Below are 15,990 nucleotides of genomic sequence, written 5' to 3' on the forward strand. Positions count from 1 at the left end.
TGTGAGCTATGTGCTCCGTGTGTGAGCTAGGTGCTCCGTGTGTGAGCTGTGTGCTCCGTGTGTGAGCTAGGTGCTCCGTGTATGAGCTATGTGCTCCGTGTGTGAGCTAGGTGCTCCGTGTGTGAGCTATGTGCTCCACGTGTGAGCTATGTGCTCCGTGTGTGAGCTGTGTGCTCCGTGTGTGAGCTATGTGCTCCGTGTGTGAGCTATGTGCTCCACGTGTGAGCTAGGTGCTCCGTGTGTGAGCTGTGTGCTCTGTGTGTGAGCTAGGTGCTCCGTGTGTGAGCTAGGTGCTCCATGTGTGAGCTGTGTGCTCCGTGTGTGAGCTAGGTGCTCCGTGTGTGAGCTATGTGCTCCATGTGTGAGCTGTGTGCTCCGTGTGTGAGCTAGGTGCTCCGTGTGTGAGCTATGTGCTCCGTGTGTGAGCTATGTGCTCCATGTGTGAGCTAGGTGCTCCGTGTGTGAGCTATGTGCTCCGTGTGTGAGCTGTGTGCTCCGTGTGTGAGCTGTGTGCTCCGTGTGTGAGCTGTGTGCTCCGTGTGTGAGCTAGGTGCTCCGTGTGTGAGCTATGTGCTCCGTGTGTGAGCTAGGTGCTCCGTGTGTGAGCTATGTGCTCCGTGTGTGAGCTGTGTGCTCCGTGTGTGAGCTGTGTGCTCCGTGTGTGAGCTAGGTGCTCCGTGTGTGAGCTGTGTGCTCCGTGTGTGAGCTGTGTGCTCCGTGTGTGAGCTAGGTGCTCCGTGTGTGAGCTGTGTGCTCCGTGTGTGAGCTGTGTGCTCCGTGTGTGAGCTGTGTGCTCCGTGTGTGAGCTAGGTGCTCCGTGTGTGAGCTATGTGCTCCATGTGTAAGCTAGGTGCTCCGTGTGTGAGCTATGTGCTCCATGTGTGAGCTATGTGCTCCGTGTGTGAGCTAGGTGCTCCGTGTGTGAGCTGTGTGCTCTGTGTGTGAGCTATGTGCTCCATGTGTGAGCTGTGTGCTCCATGTGTGAGCTAGGTGCTCCGTGTGTGAGCTAGGTGCTCCGTGTGTGAGCTGTGTGCTCCGTGTGTGAGCTGTGTGCTCCCTGTGTGAGCTATGTGCTCCGTGTGTGAGCTAGGTGCTCCGTGTGTGAGCTGTGTGCTCCGTGTGTGAGCTGTGTGCTCCGTGTGTGAGCTGTGTGCTCCATGTGTGAGCTATGTGCTCCGTGTGTGAGCTATGTGCTCCATGTGTGAGCTATGTGCTCCGTGTGTGAGCTATGTGCTCCATGTGTGAGCTAGGTGCTCCATGTGCTTCACATGTGCTCCGCATGTCCCATGTGTGACCTTCTGAAGACTGTGACATCTCATCCTCCATGGGAGGCGAAGCTGCTCACCTGCCTGGCTGTTCACGGTCCTTGGCCGCCAAGGGGCTGTGCAAGGGGCTCTGCCTGGGCCCTCGCGGCATCCTGGAGGGTGTCAGGGCACTCCAGCAGGGGCAACGTGGTCCGCACTCCTGGGCCTCCACTGCTGCATGCCAGGCCGGGGTGCGGCGGAAAGCTCAGTCAGCTTGGGAGCTGGCTCTCTGGGGCTCGGAGGGCAGCTGGCTCCCTGGGGCTCGGAGGGCAGCCATAAGCTGGCAGTGACTTCAGCAGCCATGGCGCAATGAGCAGGAGCCAAGCCCAGGGACCCAAGACAGGTACTCTGCCTGGCCTGGAGGGGGCATAGGCCCCAGGGCTGAGGGACACGGACCAAGCAGGTGACCTGGCAAGAGAGAATGGGGTACGGCCATGAGTGGCCTAGAAGGCACGAGGCAGCCTCAAGAGTAAGAATCCCGAGATCCTGGGGGCAGCTGGGGGTAGGGGGTGAGGGCAGGGCAGGTGGCCAGAAGGCATGGCCATGCTGCCTGGGTGGTGGCATAGACAGGGTAGCTGGAGCGGGGAGAGCCAGGGTCGGAAACCCGTCCAGAGGCTGGTCCAGGGCTGCCTTTGCCCTTCTGGGGACAAGATGAGGTCCCCAAGTCACCTGCTGATTGAGGTCTCTGCCTTGGGGCCAGCTGGCACAGTTTGAGGACATAGCCTGCCATGGACCTCGGTTGTTGCAAGGGGGTGGTGACCTCCGTCCAGCTGTTCCTAAGGGAGTTGTCCAAGACAGTGCAATGGGGACAGGGGCCCTGGCCGGAGCACCCCCAAACCCTCTGCACAGACATTGCCAGGGGCCACGCTCTCGCCATCCCAGGAGGCTCGGATGAGGCATGGCCAGGGTGGCTAGAGTCCGCTCAAACTCAGTGCTTGCAGCGCCACTGCCCAGTCAGCCCCACTGCCCAGTCCCCACGATGGCTAACAGGGGCCTCTGCGGGACGGGGGGCTGGACATCCTGGTCCCTTGGAAGCCCTTCCAGAGTTTTCTTTTCTGCTTGTCGCTGGATTTAACCGCAAAGAGCAATAAATCTCAGATCTGGAAAAACATCCCTTGTCCCCAGAAAGGACACGGCTGTCCCCAGAGGTCAGCAGCACGGCGCTCACATCATCTGGTATTTATAACTTCCGCCGGACGTGGCCTACAGATGTTGCTGGCAAGCCCCACCTGCCATGGGTATTTTGGGAGCCCATTGTCTTCCTGGTGAGGTGCTTCTAGATGTATTTGCTTGGAGTGGGCAGACCTGGGACTGGGGGCCCACTAGCAGCCTTTCTTCCATCCTGGGCCAGGGGTGGGGGAGACATGAGCCATGCCCCTCCCCGTCTGATTGGGAACGTGGACCCACACAGGAGAAGGGCTGGCCAGGCTCCCTGCGGGCAGGTGGGTGCCCCTCCCTGGGGTCCCCTCCACTGCCTGTGGTGCCCTCAGGAGGGAGCTCCAGTCTGGCCCTGGCCAGGGCGGGTGAGGGCAGGGAAGAGGAGGGGCAAGCTGGTGGGCACGGTCCCTGGAAGAGCACAGATGGGACTAGAGAAGAGGCTGTGTGCGGCCAGCCCCGACCTCCGCCTTGACCTCCACAGTGCGGCCAGCCCCGACCTCCGCCTTGACCTCCACAGTGCGGCCAGCCCTGACCTCCGCAGCAAGACTGCCAGTACTGTCCCTGAGCCCTTCCTGTAGCCGGGCAGTCCCACCCTCAGTGTCCAGCGCTGCTGTCAGGCTAGGCTCTGTCTGAGCAGCTGCACCTGCCATGGGTCTGTCCTGGACTACCCACCTGTCAGCCCTGGACCAGCAGTCTCTCTGTGGCTGTTCCCGGGGCCTGGCTGGGCTCTGAGTGTACCCCTTAGTCCTCCAAGTGGCAGCCGAAGCGTGCCGGCTCTGGAGGGGACCCGGTGGTCAGGTAGCCGCAGGGCAGCGGGCAGCACTGCTCAGGTCTCCGTGCTGAGTTCAGAATCCTTGTAAGGCATTCTGCGCTTGCTGTGGGGAGCCAGACACCACGCAGGGCACTCACAGGAAGCCTGCAGCTGCCGTGTCCAGCCCCCCCCCCATTCCTGCAGAGGCCCCTGTTAGCCACCGTGGGGACTGGGCAGTGGGGCTGACTGGGCAGTGGCGCTGCAAGCACTGAGTTTGAGCGGACTCTAGCCACCCTGGCCATGCCTCATCCGAGCCTCCTGGGATGGCGAGAGCGTGGCACCGGGCAATGTCTGTGCAGAGGGTTTGGGGGTGCTCCGGCCAGGGCCCCTGTCCCCATTGCACCATCCCGGGCAGCTCCCTTAGGAACAGCTGGACGGAGGTCACTGGAGGGAGACGTTGGGGTCTCCGCCAGGGTCAGGGGCCTGACCACCTGGTGCACAGACGTCCTGGGTCCTCCCCCGAATCTTCAGGGAAATTCCTGAGATTTGTGTTTGTGGATCGCCAACTGGGGGTGGGGAGTGAGCCTGTGGGAGGAACAAGACCCCACCCGCAGAGAGCACGGCAGCTCATTCACTCACTCATTCCCTCACTCACTCATTCCCTCACTCACTCCCTCACTCACTCATTCCCTCACTCCCTCACTCACTCATTCCCTCACTCACTCACTCATTCCCTCACTCACTCACTCACTCACTCATTCCCTCACTCACTCACTCACTCATTCCCTCACTCACTCATTCATTCACTCACTCCCTCACTCACTCATTCACTCACTCACTCACTCACTCATTCCCTCACTCACTCATTCATTCACTCACTCCCTCACTCACTCATTCACTCACTCACTCACTCACTCATTCACTCACTCACTCACTCATTTCCTCACTCACTCACTCACTCACTCACTCATTCACTCACTCACTCATCCATTCACTCACTCATTCCCTCACTCACTCATTCCCTCACTCATTCACTCACTCATTCATTCACTCACTCACTCATTCACTCACTTTCTCACTCACTCATTCCCTCACTCATTCACTCATTTACTCACTTTCTCACTCCCTCACTCCCTCACTCACTCATTCCCTCACTCACTCATTCACTCACTCATTCACTTACTCATTCACTTATTCATTCCCTCACTCACTCATTCCCTCACTCATTCACTTACTTACTTTCTCACTCCCTCACTCACTCATTCCCTCACTCACTCATTCCCTCCCTCACTCCCTCACTCACTCATTCACTCACTCACTCATTCACTCCCTCACTCCCTCACTCACTCATCCATTCACTCCCTCACTCCCTCACTCATTCATTCACTCACTTTCTCACTCCCTCACTCACTCATCCATTCACTCCCTCACTCCCTCACTCATTCACTCATTCACTTTCTCACTCACTGACTCCTCCTTTCACAAGCAATGACACTGTCCTGTGCCATCCTCCACAGGCCCCACACCCGGTGTGGCTGCAGAGAGGTCAGAGCTGGGAGGGAGGCACGGGTTTGGTAAGTGACACCAGGGTCTCCAGGTTAAGAAACCGTTCCCGGGTGGGGAGCTGCATGGCAACAAGGACTGCATCCTGTTGGTCGCGTCTTTTATTTATTTTTTTAAAATTTATTTAGTTTTGGACCCAGCGCGGTGGCGCAGTGGTTAAGGTCCTCGCCTTGCACGCCCGGGATCCCATACGGGCGCCGGTTCTAATCCCCACAGGGAGCTTCCCATCCAGCTCCCTGCCTGTGGCCCAGGAAGGCAGTCGAGGACGGCCCAAAGCTTTGGGACCCTGCACCCCCGTGGGAGACCCGGAAGAGGCTCCTGGCTTCGGATCGGCGCAGCACCGGCCGTTGCGCTCACTTGGGGAGTGAATCATCGAATGGAAGATCTTCCTCTCTGTCTCTCCTCTCTGTATATCCGCCTTTCAATAAAAATAAATCTTTAAAAAATTATTTAGTTTTATTGGAAAAACAAAATTTATAAAGAAAAGGAGAGACAGAAAAAGAGAATTTCCATCTGCTGGTTCATTCCCCAAGTGACTATAACAACCAGAGTTGAGTCAACCTGAAGCCAGCAGCCAGGAGCTCTCTCTGGGTCTCCCACATGGGTGCAGGCTTTGGGCCATCTCCACTGCTTTCCGGGTCGCAGCGGAAAGCTGGAAGGGAAGCGGAGCAGCCAGGACACAAACCCTGGTGCCTAGAGAGGATCCCAGCACTTGCAAGGGGAGCATTTAGCCAACCAAGCCACTGCACTGGGCCCGGATCGTGTTCTGCAACACTTCCTGAACCCTCTTGGCGGTTGGCTTCTGAAGCCGGAAGGAGGTGACCAAAGGGCCTCGAGGGGCTTTGCTGCTGGCCCTGCCTGCCCAGGTCCCTCCCCATGGAAGACCTGGCAGAGGAGGGGTCGCTCACTGTCCCTCCTGCTGGCTTTGGGGAGCTTGTTAGGGCCCCTGGGCTGCCTCCAGACCCCTGGAGGAGACAGGTGCTCTGAGGACAGCAGCTGTGTGGGGTCAATGGGCACATGTGGGGCAGACCCTAGAAGTCCTCATAGCCTGGGCTGCACCCCAACTGTGATGTGCAGCCTCAGAGAGTTCCTCTTGGTCCAGGCTGTCCTGCCCGGGAGTGGGGTCACCCCCACTCTGACTGCACTGCCTGTTGGGGAGCCTGGAACAGCCTTCCTGGGCTGAGGGGACCTGGGAGCCTGGCCCACAGACATGACTCTCTCCCTGGACCCGGCACGACGGCACGTCCTGGGGTGTAACCTCCAGCATTGCCTGCGAAAGATCCTGCAGGGAAGGTGGCATCGCAGGGGGGCTGACCCCCAGAGCCAGGTCAGACACGTGGAGGAGGCAGCCCTGCAAAGCTGTGGGAGGGAGGCTGGTTACCGGCCAGGGACCCTCCCCTGGGGCGGACAGGCTCCTTAGAGCAGCAGGGCCTACCTCGCAGGAGGAAGGTGAGGGGACGGGGAGGGTGGCATCTGAGGAATAGTTTTCTGGGTCCCAGCCGCAGGTAGCAAGGGGACCTCGGGGCCCAGGGTGGGGACCTCTCCGTATGTGCTGGGCCAGCAGGCGCGGCAGGCGGTGGAGGAGAAGCCCTTGCTGAGGGCCTGGCTGGAGGTGCTGGCGCTCGGCTCCTGCCTGCTCGCCCCGCCTCCCCCAGTGCAGCAGCCCGCCCTCTGGGCCCGGAGCGCTTTATCAGATCATAAATAAGGCGGCTGGAGCCGGCCATGTCAGTGTCTTGGCGGCTGCTCGGGGCCTGCGTGGCTCCGAGGGCAGGCCACCCCCAGGGCAAGACGGGGGGCATGGGAGGGCTCCTCTTCTCCACTGAGTCTGGGGGTCTCGGACTCACACATGCCCAGTGAGGCCCAGCCCAGAGCCAGCTGGGAGAGCCATTGGTGCTGGGCCGCTGCTGGCTCCTGGCTGCGCTGTCCATGCCAAGCTGGGCCCAGGGACCCTTTGTTTCCATCTCACAGGAGTGCTGGCCCAGACCGACCAGGCTGGGTCCCTGCTGGGGTGCCATGGGCGCCCCTCCCTCCTGGCTGCTGCCTGACCACAGGGTGCAGGAGGGGAAGTGGGTGCCCAGGCTGCCTGGAAATGGTGATGACTTGCTAGGCCTGGGCCAGGCCCTTGCCCACCTGGAGGGGTCACAGTGGAATTGCAATACTGACCACCTGCCACAGCTGGTCAGCCTTGGGAGCCCGGAGCCTGATGCCCGACACGTGGCCACCCAGCCCTGCCCGCCTCTTGGCTCTGCCCACTTGGCTGCCCTGTTCTTCCAACTCTAGACCCAGGACCGAGCCTCTGGCTGCCCTTGTCTGCCCCGAGCCCCACAGGCACTTTTGGGCAAGGAAGACCATGGTTGGGGGGCGGGCAGTGTAGGAACTTGGGTTTCCTTGGAAATGTTCTCTTCTGGGCTGGCATGGTGGCTGAGCCTCTGCCTGACACTGCAGTCCACATAGGCACTGGTTCTAGCTCTGGCTGCCCCACTTCCCATCCAGGTTCTGGCTAATGGCCTGGGAAAACAGTGGAGGATGGCACAAAGCCTTGGGCCCCTGCACCCACATGGCAAACCTGTCTTCAGATTGGCTCCAGCCGTTGCAGACATTTGGGGCGTGAACCAGCAAACGGAAGATCTTTTTGTCTCTTCTCTGCAAATCTGCTTTTTCAATGAAAATAAAGAAATCTTAAAAATGGAAAACTATCCTCATTGTTACCGACTGAATGGCCCCTTTCCCTGGATGGCGGCGATGGGTGCCGTGGGCATGGCGCCTGCGATGGGTGCCGTGGGTATGGGCTTCCCCTCACCCACACGGTGCGCACAGTGGGGCTGGATGGAGTTGGGCCAGGACCCAGCTGCCCTGGATTGGGTGCTGGGATCCAGCTGGGTGCAGGAGGTCCAGGCCTCTGTCACGTACCCCAAGGATCCCCTAGGAGGGAGTCGGCGGCCTCAGGGTAGGTCTGGCTAGCCTGGGGCTTTCCCTGCCCCCGGTGGGGGGCTTTCTAGAGGAATCCAGGGCTGAACGTAGAGGGAGACGCTGGGCTGCACAAACTCCCCCGCCCCCCGAATGTTCTGCATGCTCAGGGAGCACCCCCAGAGAGGAAGAGCAGCGGTAGGCTGGTCTTGGGATGCATCCCACATGGCCTGGGGGGAATGGCTCCAGGTGGCCTGGATTCCCGGCCTGATAAGGAGACAGGCTCTGTGCTCCCTGCCAGCTTCCCGGGTGGGGGGCACCCCGGTTGTTTATGACCAGCCTGGCAGTGTGTGGGGCAGGCAGTCGGAGGAAGTGCTAGGAGGTAGGTGCCCAGAGGCCGGAAGGGGAAAAAGGCTTAAATTTAGCAGCAGTGATCCTGCCCAGTGGTGGCTGTCAGCCCCACCCCATCCTGGCACAGCCTTGAAATGGAACAACAACAGCAGGTCAGGGTGCTTGTCCCCCTGTCTGAGGTTACACCCCACTTCCTCTTGCCTAAGCCCTTACAGAACCTGCCTGCGCCCTCCCCTGGGGACCCAGGCCCAGTGGCCCTTCCTGACCTGGTGTGGACACAGCTGGACACTTCCCCAGGCCAGCTGGGGCTCGGTACTGCCTGCAGCTGGCGGGCCTCTCAGGCATAGCCCACCCCTGTGTGTGCAACCACCATCCACTCCACCATACATGGGGAAACAGGCTCGGGATGAGCGGTGGGCACAGTGGGGTTGCTGGGCCAGACAGGACCAGGCCCCTAGTGGCCCGTGGCCCCAGTGCCTGCAGCTACTCTCTGTCTAGAGAAGGCCAAGGCCCATGTTCTGGTCCTGGCTTTGGGGACACGAGGCTGGGGGCCTGCAGGGTGCTTGGGTGAAAACAGTGGTGTTGTCGAGCTGTCTCCAACTTTTGGTGTCCCTTCCTGGATCCGTCAACCCTGCTGTGCCCCTAGCAGCTGGCCAGTCTCTCCAGGGCTGCAGTGTAGGGCAGTAGCTGCCCAGCAGCTATGGAGGCTGCCCCCACAGCCTCCGCGGCCAGCTCTTACACACCCACAGCAGCTGGCAGTGACCACTCCGTCTCTCCCTCCTTCCCCAGTCAGGCTTCGGAGAGACCAACCACCAAGTCTGCAGTCACCATGCCATGGGGAGGCCCACAGAGCCCCAAACCTCTACTCCTAGCCTGGGCCAGCGGGTGACAGCTGAGTGCAGCCCCCAAGTACCCCCAGGGCCAGGGGTCCCTGTTAGAAAGGTCTGCCCCTGGGCCCGGCACTCATACAGCACGAGAGCCTGTCTCCTCCCCCGACTGAATCTATGCAAGGCTAAGGCTCAAGCTGGAAGGGGGACAGCCTTGAGTGGTCGGGGGGTGACCAAGGGAGGGGGTGAGCAAAGGGGAAGGTGACCACGGGAGGGTGTGACCAAGGGAGGGGGCAGTCATGGGGGGTGACCACGGGGGGGTGACCATGGGAGGGGGTGGTCCGGGAGGCAGTGGTCTTCCAGAAGTTGAGGCAGCCCCCTCAGAGAGATGCCCCTGTTCTCCTGGCTCCTGGGAGCCCTGCAGACCAAGCTCTGCCCAGTCCCTGACCCATGTGTCTAGTGCCTAGGGGGCTCCTGGCATACCTAGGGGTCAGGGAGCCAACCTGGCCTGCAGACCCAGGCCACTGGGCCACTGCTTGGAAATGCAGAGAGGAGGCCTCGGGAAGCCAGCAAGGGTGAGGTGGGGAGACCCTGCAGGCTGGCCTGGCAGAGGGACATGGTTTCGGGGCTCCCACTCAGAGTCTTGCTATGAGGTGGTCTTACAGGGCCTCGGCCGGAGGAGCTCCTTTAGGTGGCCAGCTGGGGTCAATCCTGCTGAGTTTTCAGGGGGGCTTGCCAGGCTGGGCCAGCCTGCAGCAGTCTTGTGGCTTGAACCAAAGTGGTTGTCACAAAGCCATGAGTGGGAGACTTCACATTTTCTAAAAAAGATTTATTTATTTATTTATTTTCATTGAAAAGGCAGATTTACAGAGAAGGAGAGACAAAGATCTTCTGTCCTCTGGTTCACTCCCCAAGTGGCCACAATGCCCAGAGCCAAACCACTCCGAAGCTAGGAGCCAGGAGTTTCCTCCAGGTCTCCCAGGTGGGTGCAGGGTCCCAAGGCTTTGGGGTGTCCTCTGCTGCTTTCCCAGGCCACAGGCAGGGAGCTGGATGGGAAATGGAGCAGCCGGGACATGAACTGGTGTCCAAATGGATCCCAGCACGTGCAAGGTGAGGATTTGTGCTGGGCCCAAGACTTCACATTTTTAAAAAATCAGATTTATGGCTCCCCGGCAGACAAAGTCTGCCTTGCCACGTCCTCAGTGCTGTCTCAGGAACACAGGCAGCTGAGCTGAGTCCACTGGCTGGCTGCTGGTCAGCCCACCGGGCCAGTGGACTCGCCCACCAGCTGTGTCAGTGCACCCCAGCCCTGCCCCATGCCCTCTTCTGCCCATCAGAAATGGCCACAGTCCAGTCGCAAATGGCCCTTTACCACTCCCTGGAGAAACAGCCCCAATAAATACACGGGTCCCCAGGACCACTGGGCAAACAGCTCCGGGGGCAGTGTGTCCCTTCCATCTTGTGCTGTGCCTCAGCTCTGTCCGTCCATGGTCGGGGGCAGGGCACCCTCAAGGTTTTGGGAGGTTCCTCTCACTCCTGCAGCCACCACGGCTCTAGCGGGAGGTAAACGTGCACACAGCTGGCTAGGGCTGCCCGGCCGTTTGGGATTCCCTTGTCCCCAGCCTTCCCCCGCTGGCCTTCTTCCTGGACCGCCACCTGCAGACGAGCCCCTCTGCCGGGCTGAGCCGAGGGTCACGGGCAGCCACCGGGGCTCCGCGTGCTGGGACCCAGAGAGGCAGGCAGGGAGCGGGAGCATGGGAGCTGGGGTCCGGGGGACTAGGCCAAGGCCAGGGCACACCAGCCCTCCTGGCGCAGGGCCCCTCCGAGGCCAGCTTGGGGGCTCAGGGCTGTGGCAGGGAAGACAAAGTCCTCAGGCTCAAACTTGAACTCCAGGTGGTTTGGGGCCAGGGGGTCGTCCATGTTGCCGGGGGCCTGCGGAGGGACGGGAAGTGTGTGAGGCCAGGCGGTTGGGGAGTGTGTGAGCCCCCCCCAGGGCTGCCCCAGCAGTCAGGGGTTCCAGGGCGGCGGGCTGTGAGACCCGGCTCTGGGAACAGCCTGACCCCCACCTGTGAGGCGACGCTGGGCGCAGGGCACGCCGGGGACAGCAGAGTACCAACTGCCTTCAGACTGGTGGCAGAGCTGTGGGTGCCGGTGGGCGGGGAGGCAGCCGTGTCCACGCTGGTGCCTGAGGAGAGGCTGGCACTGACAGAAGGCCCCAGTGCCCTCCTGTCCCGACCCAGCCTAGCGGATACTGCGCTCGGTCGCTGCGCCTTCCCGGCTCGCCCCAGCCTGCACCAGGCTGACACGTGACCAGGCTGCAGCAGCCCTGAGGGTCCCTCGGCCCCCGCCCCGCCTCACACCTGAGGGGCCTTTGGCCTTGGCTGTCAGGTTTTTGGGCTTCCTCTTCCGGGTCTGGATGCTCTCCTTCTTCATGGCCAGAGGCCGCGGCACCTGGTGGGCAGTGGGGAGGGGGCAGGCTGGTGTGGTGCCTTCCCACTCACCCTGGGGTCTCGTAACCCCCCCCAGGGCTGCCCACGCCATCCTGACCCGGCAGGGACGAGGAGGGGCTGAGGGGCGCTGGGGGTGCAAGCATGGCAAGGCCTCAGCGGGCGACAGCCGCACAGGAAGCTGGCGGTCAGCAGGGACGTGCATGTGGCCACGTGCCGACTCACTCCGTGCAGCTTCATGTAGAGCCCGCAGGCGTTGCACACAGGCTCCCCCTCTGCGTTCCGCCGCCACAGCGTGGTCGTGGTGGTGTGGCAGTTGGTACAGCAGAGGCCGGCTCGGCGGGACGAGGACTGCGGGACCAAGGGCACCGCGTGAGCGCCTGGCCGGGGTCACGGCCAGGCTGGACACCGAGGGGCCATCAGGGATGGGAGGAGGCCGGTCAAGGGCAGGGCCCCCAGCCCCTGTACCAGGCCATTGACCCTGGGGGTGCCCACCCATGGGGCCCAGGCAGCCGCGGAGGTCATGTGGCCATCAGCGCTGGCCTCCACCCCGTGGTGGCAGTGGCCAGCAGGCCTCGGGGCAGGGCTGGCCACTGCCGCCTGGTTCCTGCAGCTGAGGACACTCCTAGGGTTGCCCAGTGCCCGTCAGCCCCTCCCCATGGCAGCTGCAGGTGCCCAGCCCCTCCTTCCTAACCTGATGCACAACTGGGCTTCTGGAGGACCCAGACCTTCCTGCATGGCCAGCTCAGCCCTGTGCCCGGCCCCATGCTTCAGTCACTTGTCCCCGGGGCCGAGCCCTGAGGGGCTGCTCTGTCACCTGCCCTCTGTCCTCTCACTTCCTGTGCATAGTCCACGCGGCTAGCTCCCGGCACTCTCGCCAGGCCCATGGCGGAAGCCCTACAGGTCCACCTGCCCGCCCTGCCCACAGGCTGCAGACCCCCTGTGCACAGGGCCAGTCCCACAAGGACACTGGTGGCTGGGCCGCGACCCTTCCCTGTCCTCTCCTGCCACCAGATGGTGATGGGAATGTGGCCAATGCCACGGGCAAATGTGGGGCTCACGTGAGCAGGTCTGCACCTGCCCCCGCCCCCGCAGCCCAGCACGGAGGTGGGCCTCAAGGGTGGCCCGGAAAACGGTCATTTTCTCAACCTCATGGTAGGAAATGCGCCCTTTAGCCACCCTGAAGGCCCAGGACCCCTGGCTTCTGTCAGCCAGGCTGACCAGCTGGTAGGAATGGCCCAGGGGACACAATTGTGCCCACCCTGGCTGATGGCCGCGGCCACAGCTGTCAGCCCCACTTCTGCCCACGCGCTGAGATGGGGCTGGCACTAGCAGAACAGAGAAGACCATGCGTCTGGGCGTCGGGGAGGGGCACACAGGGCACCCGTGGCAGAACCCGCCAGGGCCGAACCCTTGCTGCCACAGAGCAGCTGTCCTTCCTGCCGTCTTGGCTGTCAGTGCCAGGAGCCAGGTTACACCCTCAGCCAGCCAGCGGGCTGCAGGGGCAGAGGGTGCGTGCGTGTGCACATGTGTGTTGGTGTGTGTATGCTTCTGTCCTGCCTTGTGCAGTAGGAGCACACGCCACATTAAAGGGGTGCATGGTGGCTCCCCCGGGCTGAGGCTCCTGGTCAGCTGGGAACCACGCTCTGCCTGTGTTCCAGCACCGAGCAGCAGCTGCAGCCTGAAGTCTCCTAAGCTCTCAGGCACTTTGCCAAGCCTGCCCCTCCCCCATGTGCCCACCCGTGGGCGGCAGGCTGGGCTGAGGTGGTGACCAGGGATTTCTATACATAGTGACTGAGTCCGCAGCCCGAGCCCCACCCCAGCACACGACCAAAACCTGGGGGCCAGGGGATCCCGCCTACGAAGTCGAGAACAAGGATGAAAGGGTGGTGCCAGGACCCTGCCTCGGTTCCCACCTCCTGCTCGGCGGCCACGCTGGCATGTCGGGCCACAGCTAGGGCTGGGGATGCTGGGGGACAGTGGAATACAGGGGTCCCAGGCAGGCCCTGAGCACGCCTCCTCTGCTGTCTGCCACAGCCAGACCTTGCCATCTCCCAAGCTGGGCAGGTGCCCAGCCGGTCTCAGCTTGGCCCTGGCACAGCCGGGGTCTGCCCAGCTCCAGGGCCAGCTGTGGTGCCCCGAGGCCTCAGCCCGGGGCGCAGCTCCGGTGGGAAGCACAGAGTGGCTGAGTGTGTTACCATCCGTGCTGCAGCCGCTGCCCAGGGCCCAGGCCTCAGCACTGGCTGGCCACCCCCACCTCAGGAATTTTCTAGAGACATGGGTAGGCCCTTAGGGTGGGGCTGCAGGGTGGTCCTGGGGGAACGTGGCTGCCCACAGACGGGGGGGCGGGGGCACAGGAATCGTCACTAGTCCACCCCCTTCCCGGCAGTTCCACCGTGCCACTTGCACCAGCCAGGATCCCAGACGGGAGGCCCAGGGCCCAAGGGTGCTCACCAGGGCTGCCGGCTCTGGCCCTGGTCAGCGCTGTCCTGGACATGGTGCAGCAGGGCCCCAGACCTCAGGCCCCCCGTAGGGCGGTCTGGGTGAGAGTGGAGGGTGAAGTTGAAGGCCCAGGACAGTCTGTCCCTGTGGGCGCCCTCCTGCTCACAGCAGGGCAGCTGCCAGCTCATGATGCGAAGCGTTTGCCTTTGCCCAGGCAGGCCGGGAGAAGGGCCTCCCAGCCGGTCCCAGCTGTGTGCAAGCAGCCAGGGAGAGGCCTGCCAGGTCTCCAGGGCACCCTAGCCTCCATCCACTGGCCACCCGAGGCAGGGAGTGCCAGGCCTTCAGGGGCTGCCAGGAACCAGGGGCCCCCAGTTCACAGCAGGAGCCTGCACTGTCACCAGTCCCAGGCCGGCTACTGGCGCTGAGAGCTCACAGGCCTGGACCCCACACTAGCTGCCCTCTGTCCGCTGGCCCACGGCGAGAGCAAGCCAGACTGGGCATCTCACGGCGCCAGCAGGAGCAAGCCCCCCCTGGCCACCTCGCCCTGGCTGGGCCCAGCCACCCACTCACCAGGCGCTTCTGAGGCCGCACCAGGGGCCTGTTGACCCCGTTGACCTTGTGGTAGAGACCGCAGGCGTTGCACAGGTAGTGGCCGGTGCCGTCCCGGCGCCACAGCGGGGTGGACAGGGCCCCGCAGTTGACACACTCGCGGCCCTCGCCGGGGAAGTCCTCCAAGAAGCCGGGCACTGCAGGGGACAGGCAGCAGGTGGGGCGAGAGCCAGGGCCGCCACCCGCTCTCTGCGCCCAGCTGTGCTTCGTTAAGCGTGCCTTGCCCCGGGACCCGCGTCGCGCGTTCAGCTGCAGCGCCGCATTCGAGCGGGCGGGCAGTCCACTCCGGGCCGCCTCCGGGAACACGGAGGACAGTGATGGCACCGCGCCCCAGGACCGCGGTGGCCCGGCCACCAGCTTTGCCACCCTACCCAGCCCGCAGGGACACTTCCAGCCCCCCGCGTGCAGAGGCGGAGCGGTGGCTGGGTCTCCCCCAGGCCCGGCCAGGCGCCGCGCGGATCCATCGTCGCCCGGGCCGGGGGCGGGCGCCAGGGGTCCTCGGGCGACGTCTGGGCCGCGCTCCCCGCGCCGTCCTGTCCACCTTCCCCCGGGAGCGGCGGACACAGGCGCGCGGCCTCCGATCTCGGCCGCCAACGCCCCGACCCGTGGGCCTGGGGGCGGCCAGATTGTTAAAGCGAGGACTCGGATCTGAGTTGCGGAAACTTCACGAAACGCTCCCCAGGAAGGAGGCCGTGGATTCCGGTGTTTTGGGGGGTTCGAGGGGGCGGAATTTCAGGTTCTTTCTCCTCCAGGTCGCTCCAAGCACCTCGGGGCGCGGCCTTCGCTTCGCAGGGCGCGGGATCACCCCAGACTTTCCGGCGAGCAGTCGGGAGCTCCGTACTCACCGAAGGCGGCCTTGCGGCCCGCGCCGCCGTGCAGGGCGCTGCCGTCGAACGGCCCGGCTGCCCAGGACGGCGTTCCCTCGGCGCTCACGTAGGCCGGGTAGGCGGCGGGGTAGGAGGCACCCGCGGGCCGCGCGAGCGGGGCCGGGTAGGGCTCGCGCGCCAGCAGCGTGCCCGGGTAGGCGCCGCCGTCCCGGGCTCCCGGACCGCTGCCGGGCCCCGGGGGGCTGTGCGGGAAGGGGAAGGCGGGGGCCCCGGCCGGAGGCTGCGGGCTGCTGGAGCCGAAGGTCGAGGACTCGGTGGAGGCCGCCGGCGCCCAGCCCGGGTGCGTGGCGAGCGCGGGAGGCTGCAGGCCCGGCTCACACGCCGGGAGGTAGGGCAGCACCGAGGGCCCGCGCGCCGGCGACACGAACATCGGGGACCCGGCGCCCGGGCCGTGCACGAAGGCGCCCGAATCGCCCCCGTAGGCAGCCTGGCTGGGATTCGGGGCCAGCGCCAAGCTCTGGTACATCTCGCGGGCGGGTTCCGGACCTGCAGGGCAGAGGAGCAGGCGAAGAGATGAGGGCGGCCGCGCGCCCCTTGCCCGGGACCTGCCCGCGTTGGGGCAGGTGCCTCTGATGGGGTCCGCGGGGCGGCGGGGAGCCCTCCCGCCTGCAGCCTGGCACGAGCCACCACCTCCATTACCGCGGCTCCGGCGACCCCCGGGAGGGCTCTCCGCGGCTCCCACCTTCCCAGCCAGGGCGCAGCGCACCGGGAGAGGGCTTCGCGCCGGGGAGGGGCGCGCGCAGC

The 15,990-nt window shown here is 63.6% G+C and overlaps 1 protein-coding gene across 2 annotated transcripts; it reads right to left on the reverse strand.

The window, feature by feature from the left end:
* Window positions 1-10,637: 10,637 nt before the first annotated feature.
* GATA5 (GATA binding protein 5) lies at window positions 10,638-15,712 on the reverse strand. 2 transcript variants are annotated; one of them, XM_040988154.1, is made up of 7 exons: window positions 15,229-15,712; window positions 14,867-14,878; window positions 14,321-14,544; window positions 11,534-11,659; window positions 11,222-11,312; window positions 10,928-11,046; window positions 10,638-10,793 (listed from the first exon to the last, which is right to left on the reverse strand). In XM_040988154.1, exons 1-7 carry the CDS (start codon window positions 15,710-15,712, stop codon window positions 10,638-10,640), a joined length of 1,212 nt encoding a protein of 403 aa, XP_040844088.1. The 2 variants fall into 2 exon arrangements, with proteins under 2 accessions (XP_040844088.1, XP_040844089.1); XM_040988155.1 differs by lacking the exon at window positions 14,867-14,878 and having other exon boundaries at window positions 14,321-14,496; window positions 15,205-15,712.
* Window positions 15,713-15,990: the final 278 nt, after the last annotated feature.

The sequence above is a fragment of the Ochotona curzoniae genome, unplaced genomic scaffold, assembly GCF_017591425.1.
Source record: "Ochotona curzoniae isolate NIBS_2020 unplaced genomic scaffold, NIBS_Ocur_1.0 contig_48, whole genome shotgun sequence".
Classification (NCBI taxonomy): domain Eukaryota; kingdom Metazoa; phylum Chordata; class Mammalia; order Lagomorpha; family Ochotonidae; genus Ochotona; species Ochotona curzoniae.

Bases quoted from the DNA above. Each gene is read 5' to 3' on its own strand.
- GATA5 (XM_040988154.1), bottom strand. From the start codon at position 15,712: ATGTACCAGAGCTTGGCGCTGGCCCCGAATCCCAGCCAGGCTGCCTAC. The intron at 11,660-14,320 runs GTGAGTGGGTGG...TTGGTCCCGCAG, and splicing joins TGCGGCCTCAGAAGCGCCTG to TCCTCGTCCCGCCGAGCCGG. The intron at 10,794-10,927 runs GTGGGGGTCAGG...GTCCCTCCGCAG, and splicing joins CGCCCAGCGTCGCCTCACAG to GCCCCCGGCAACATGGACGA.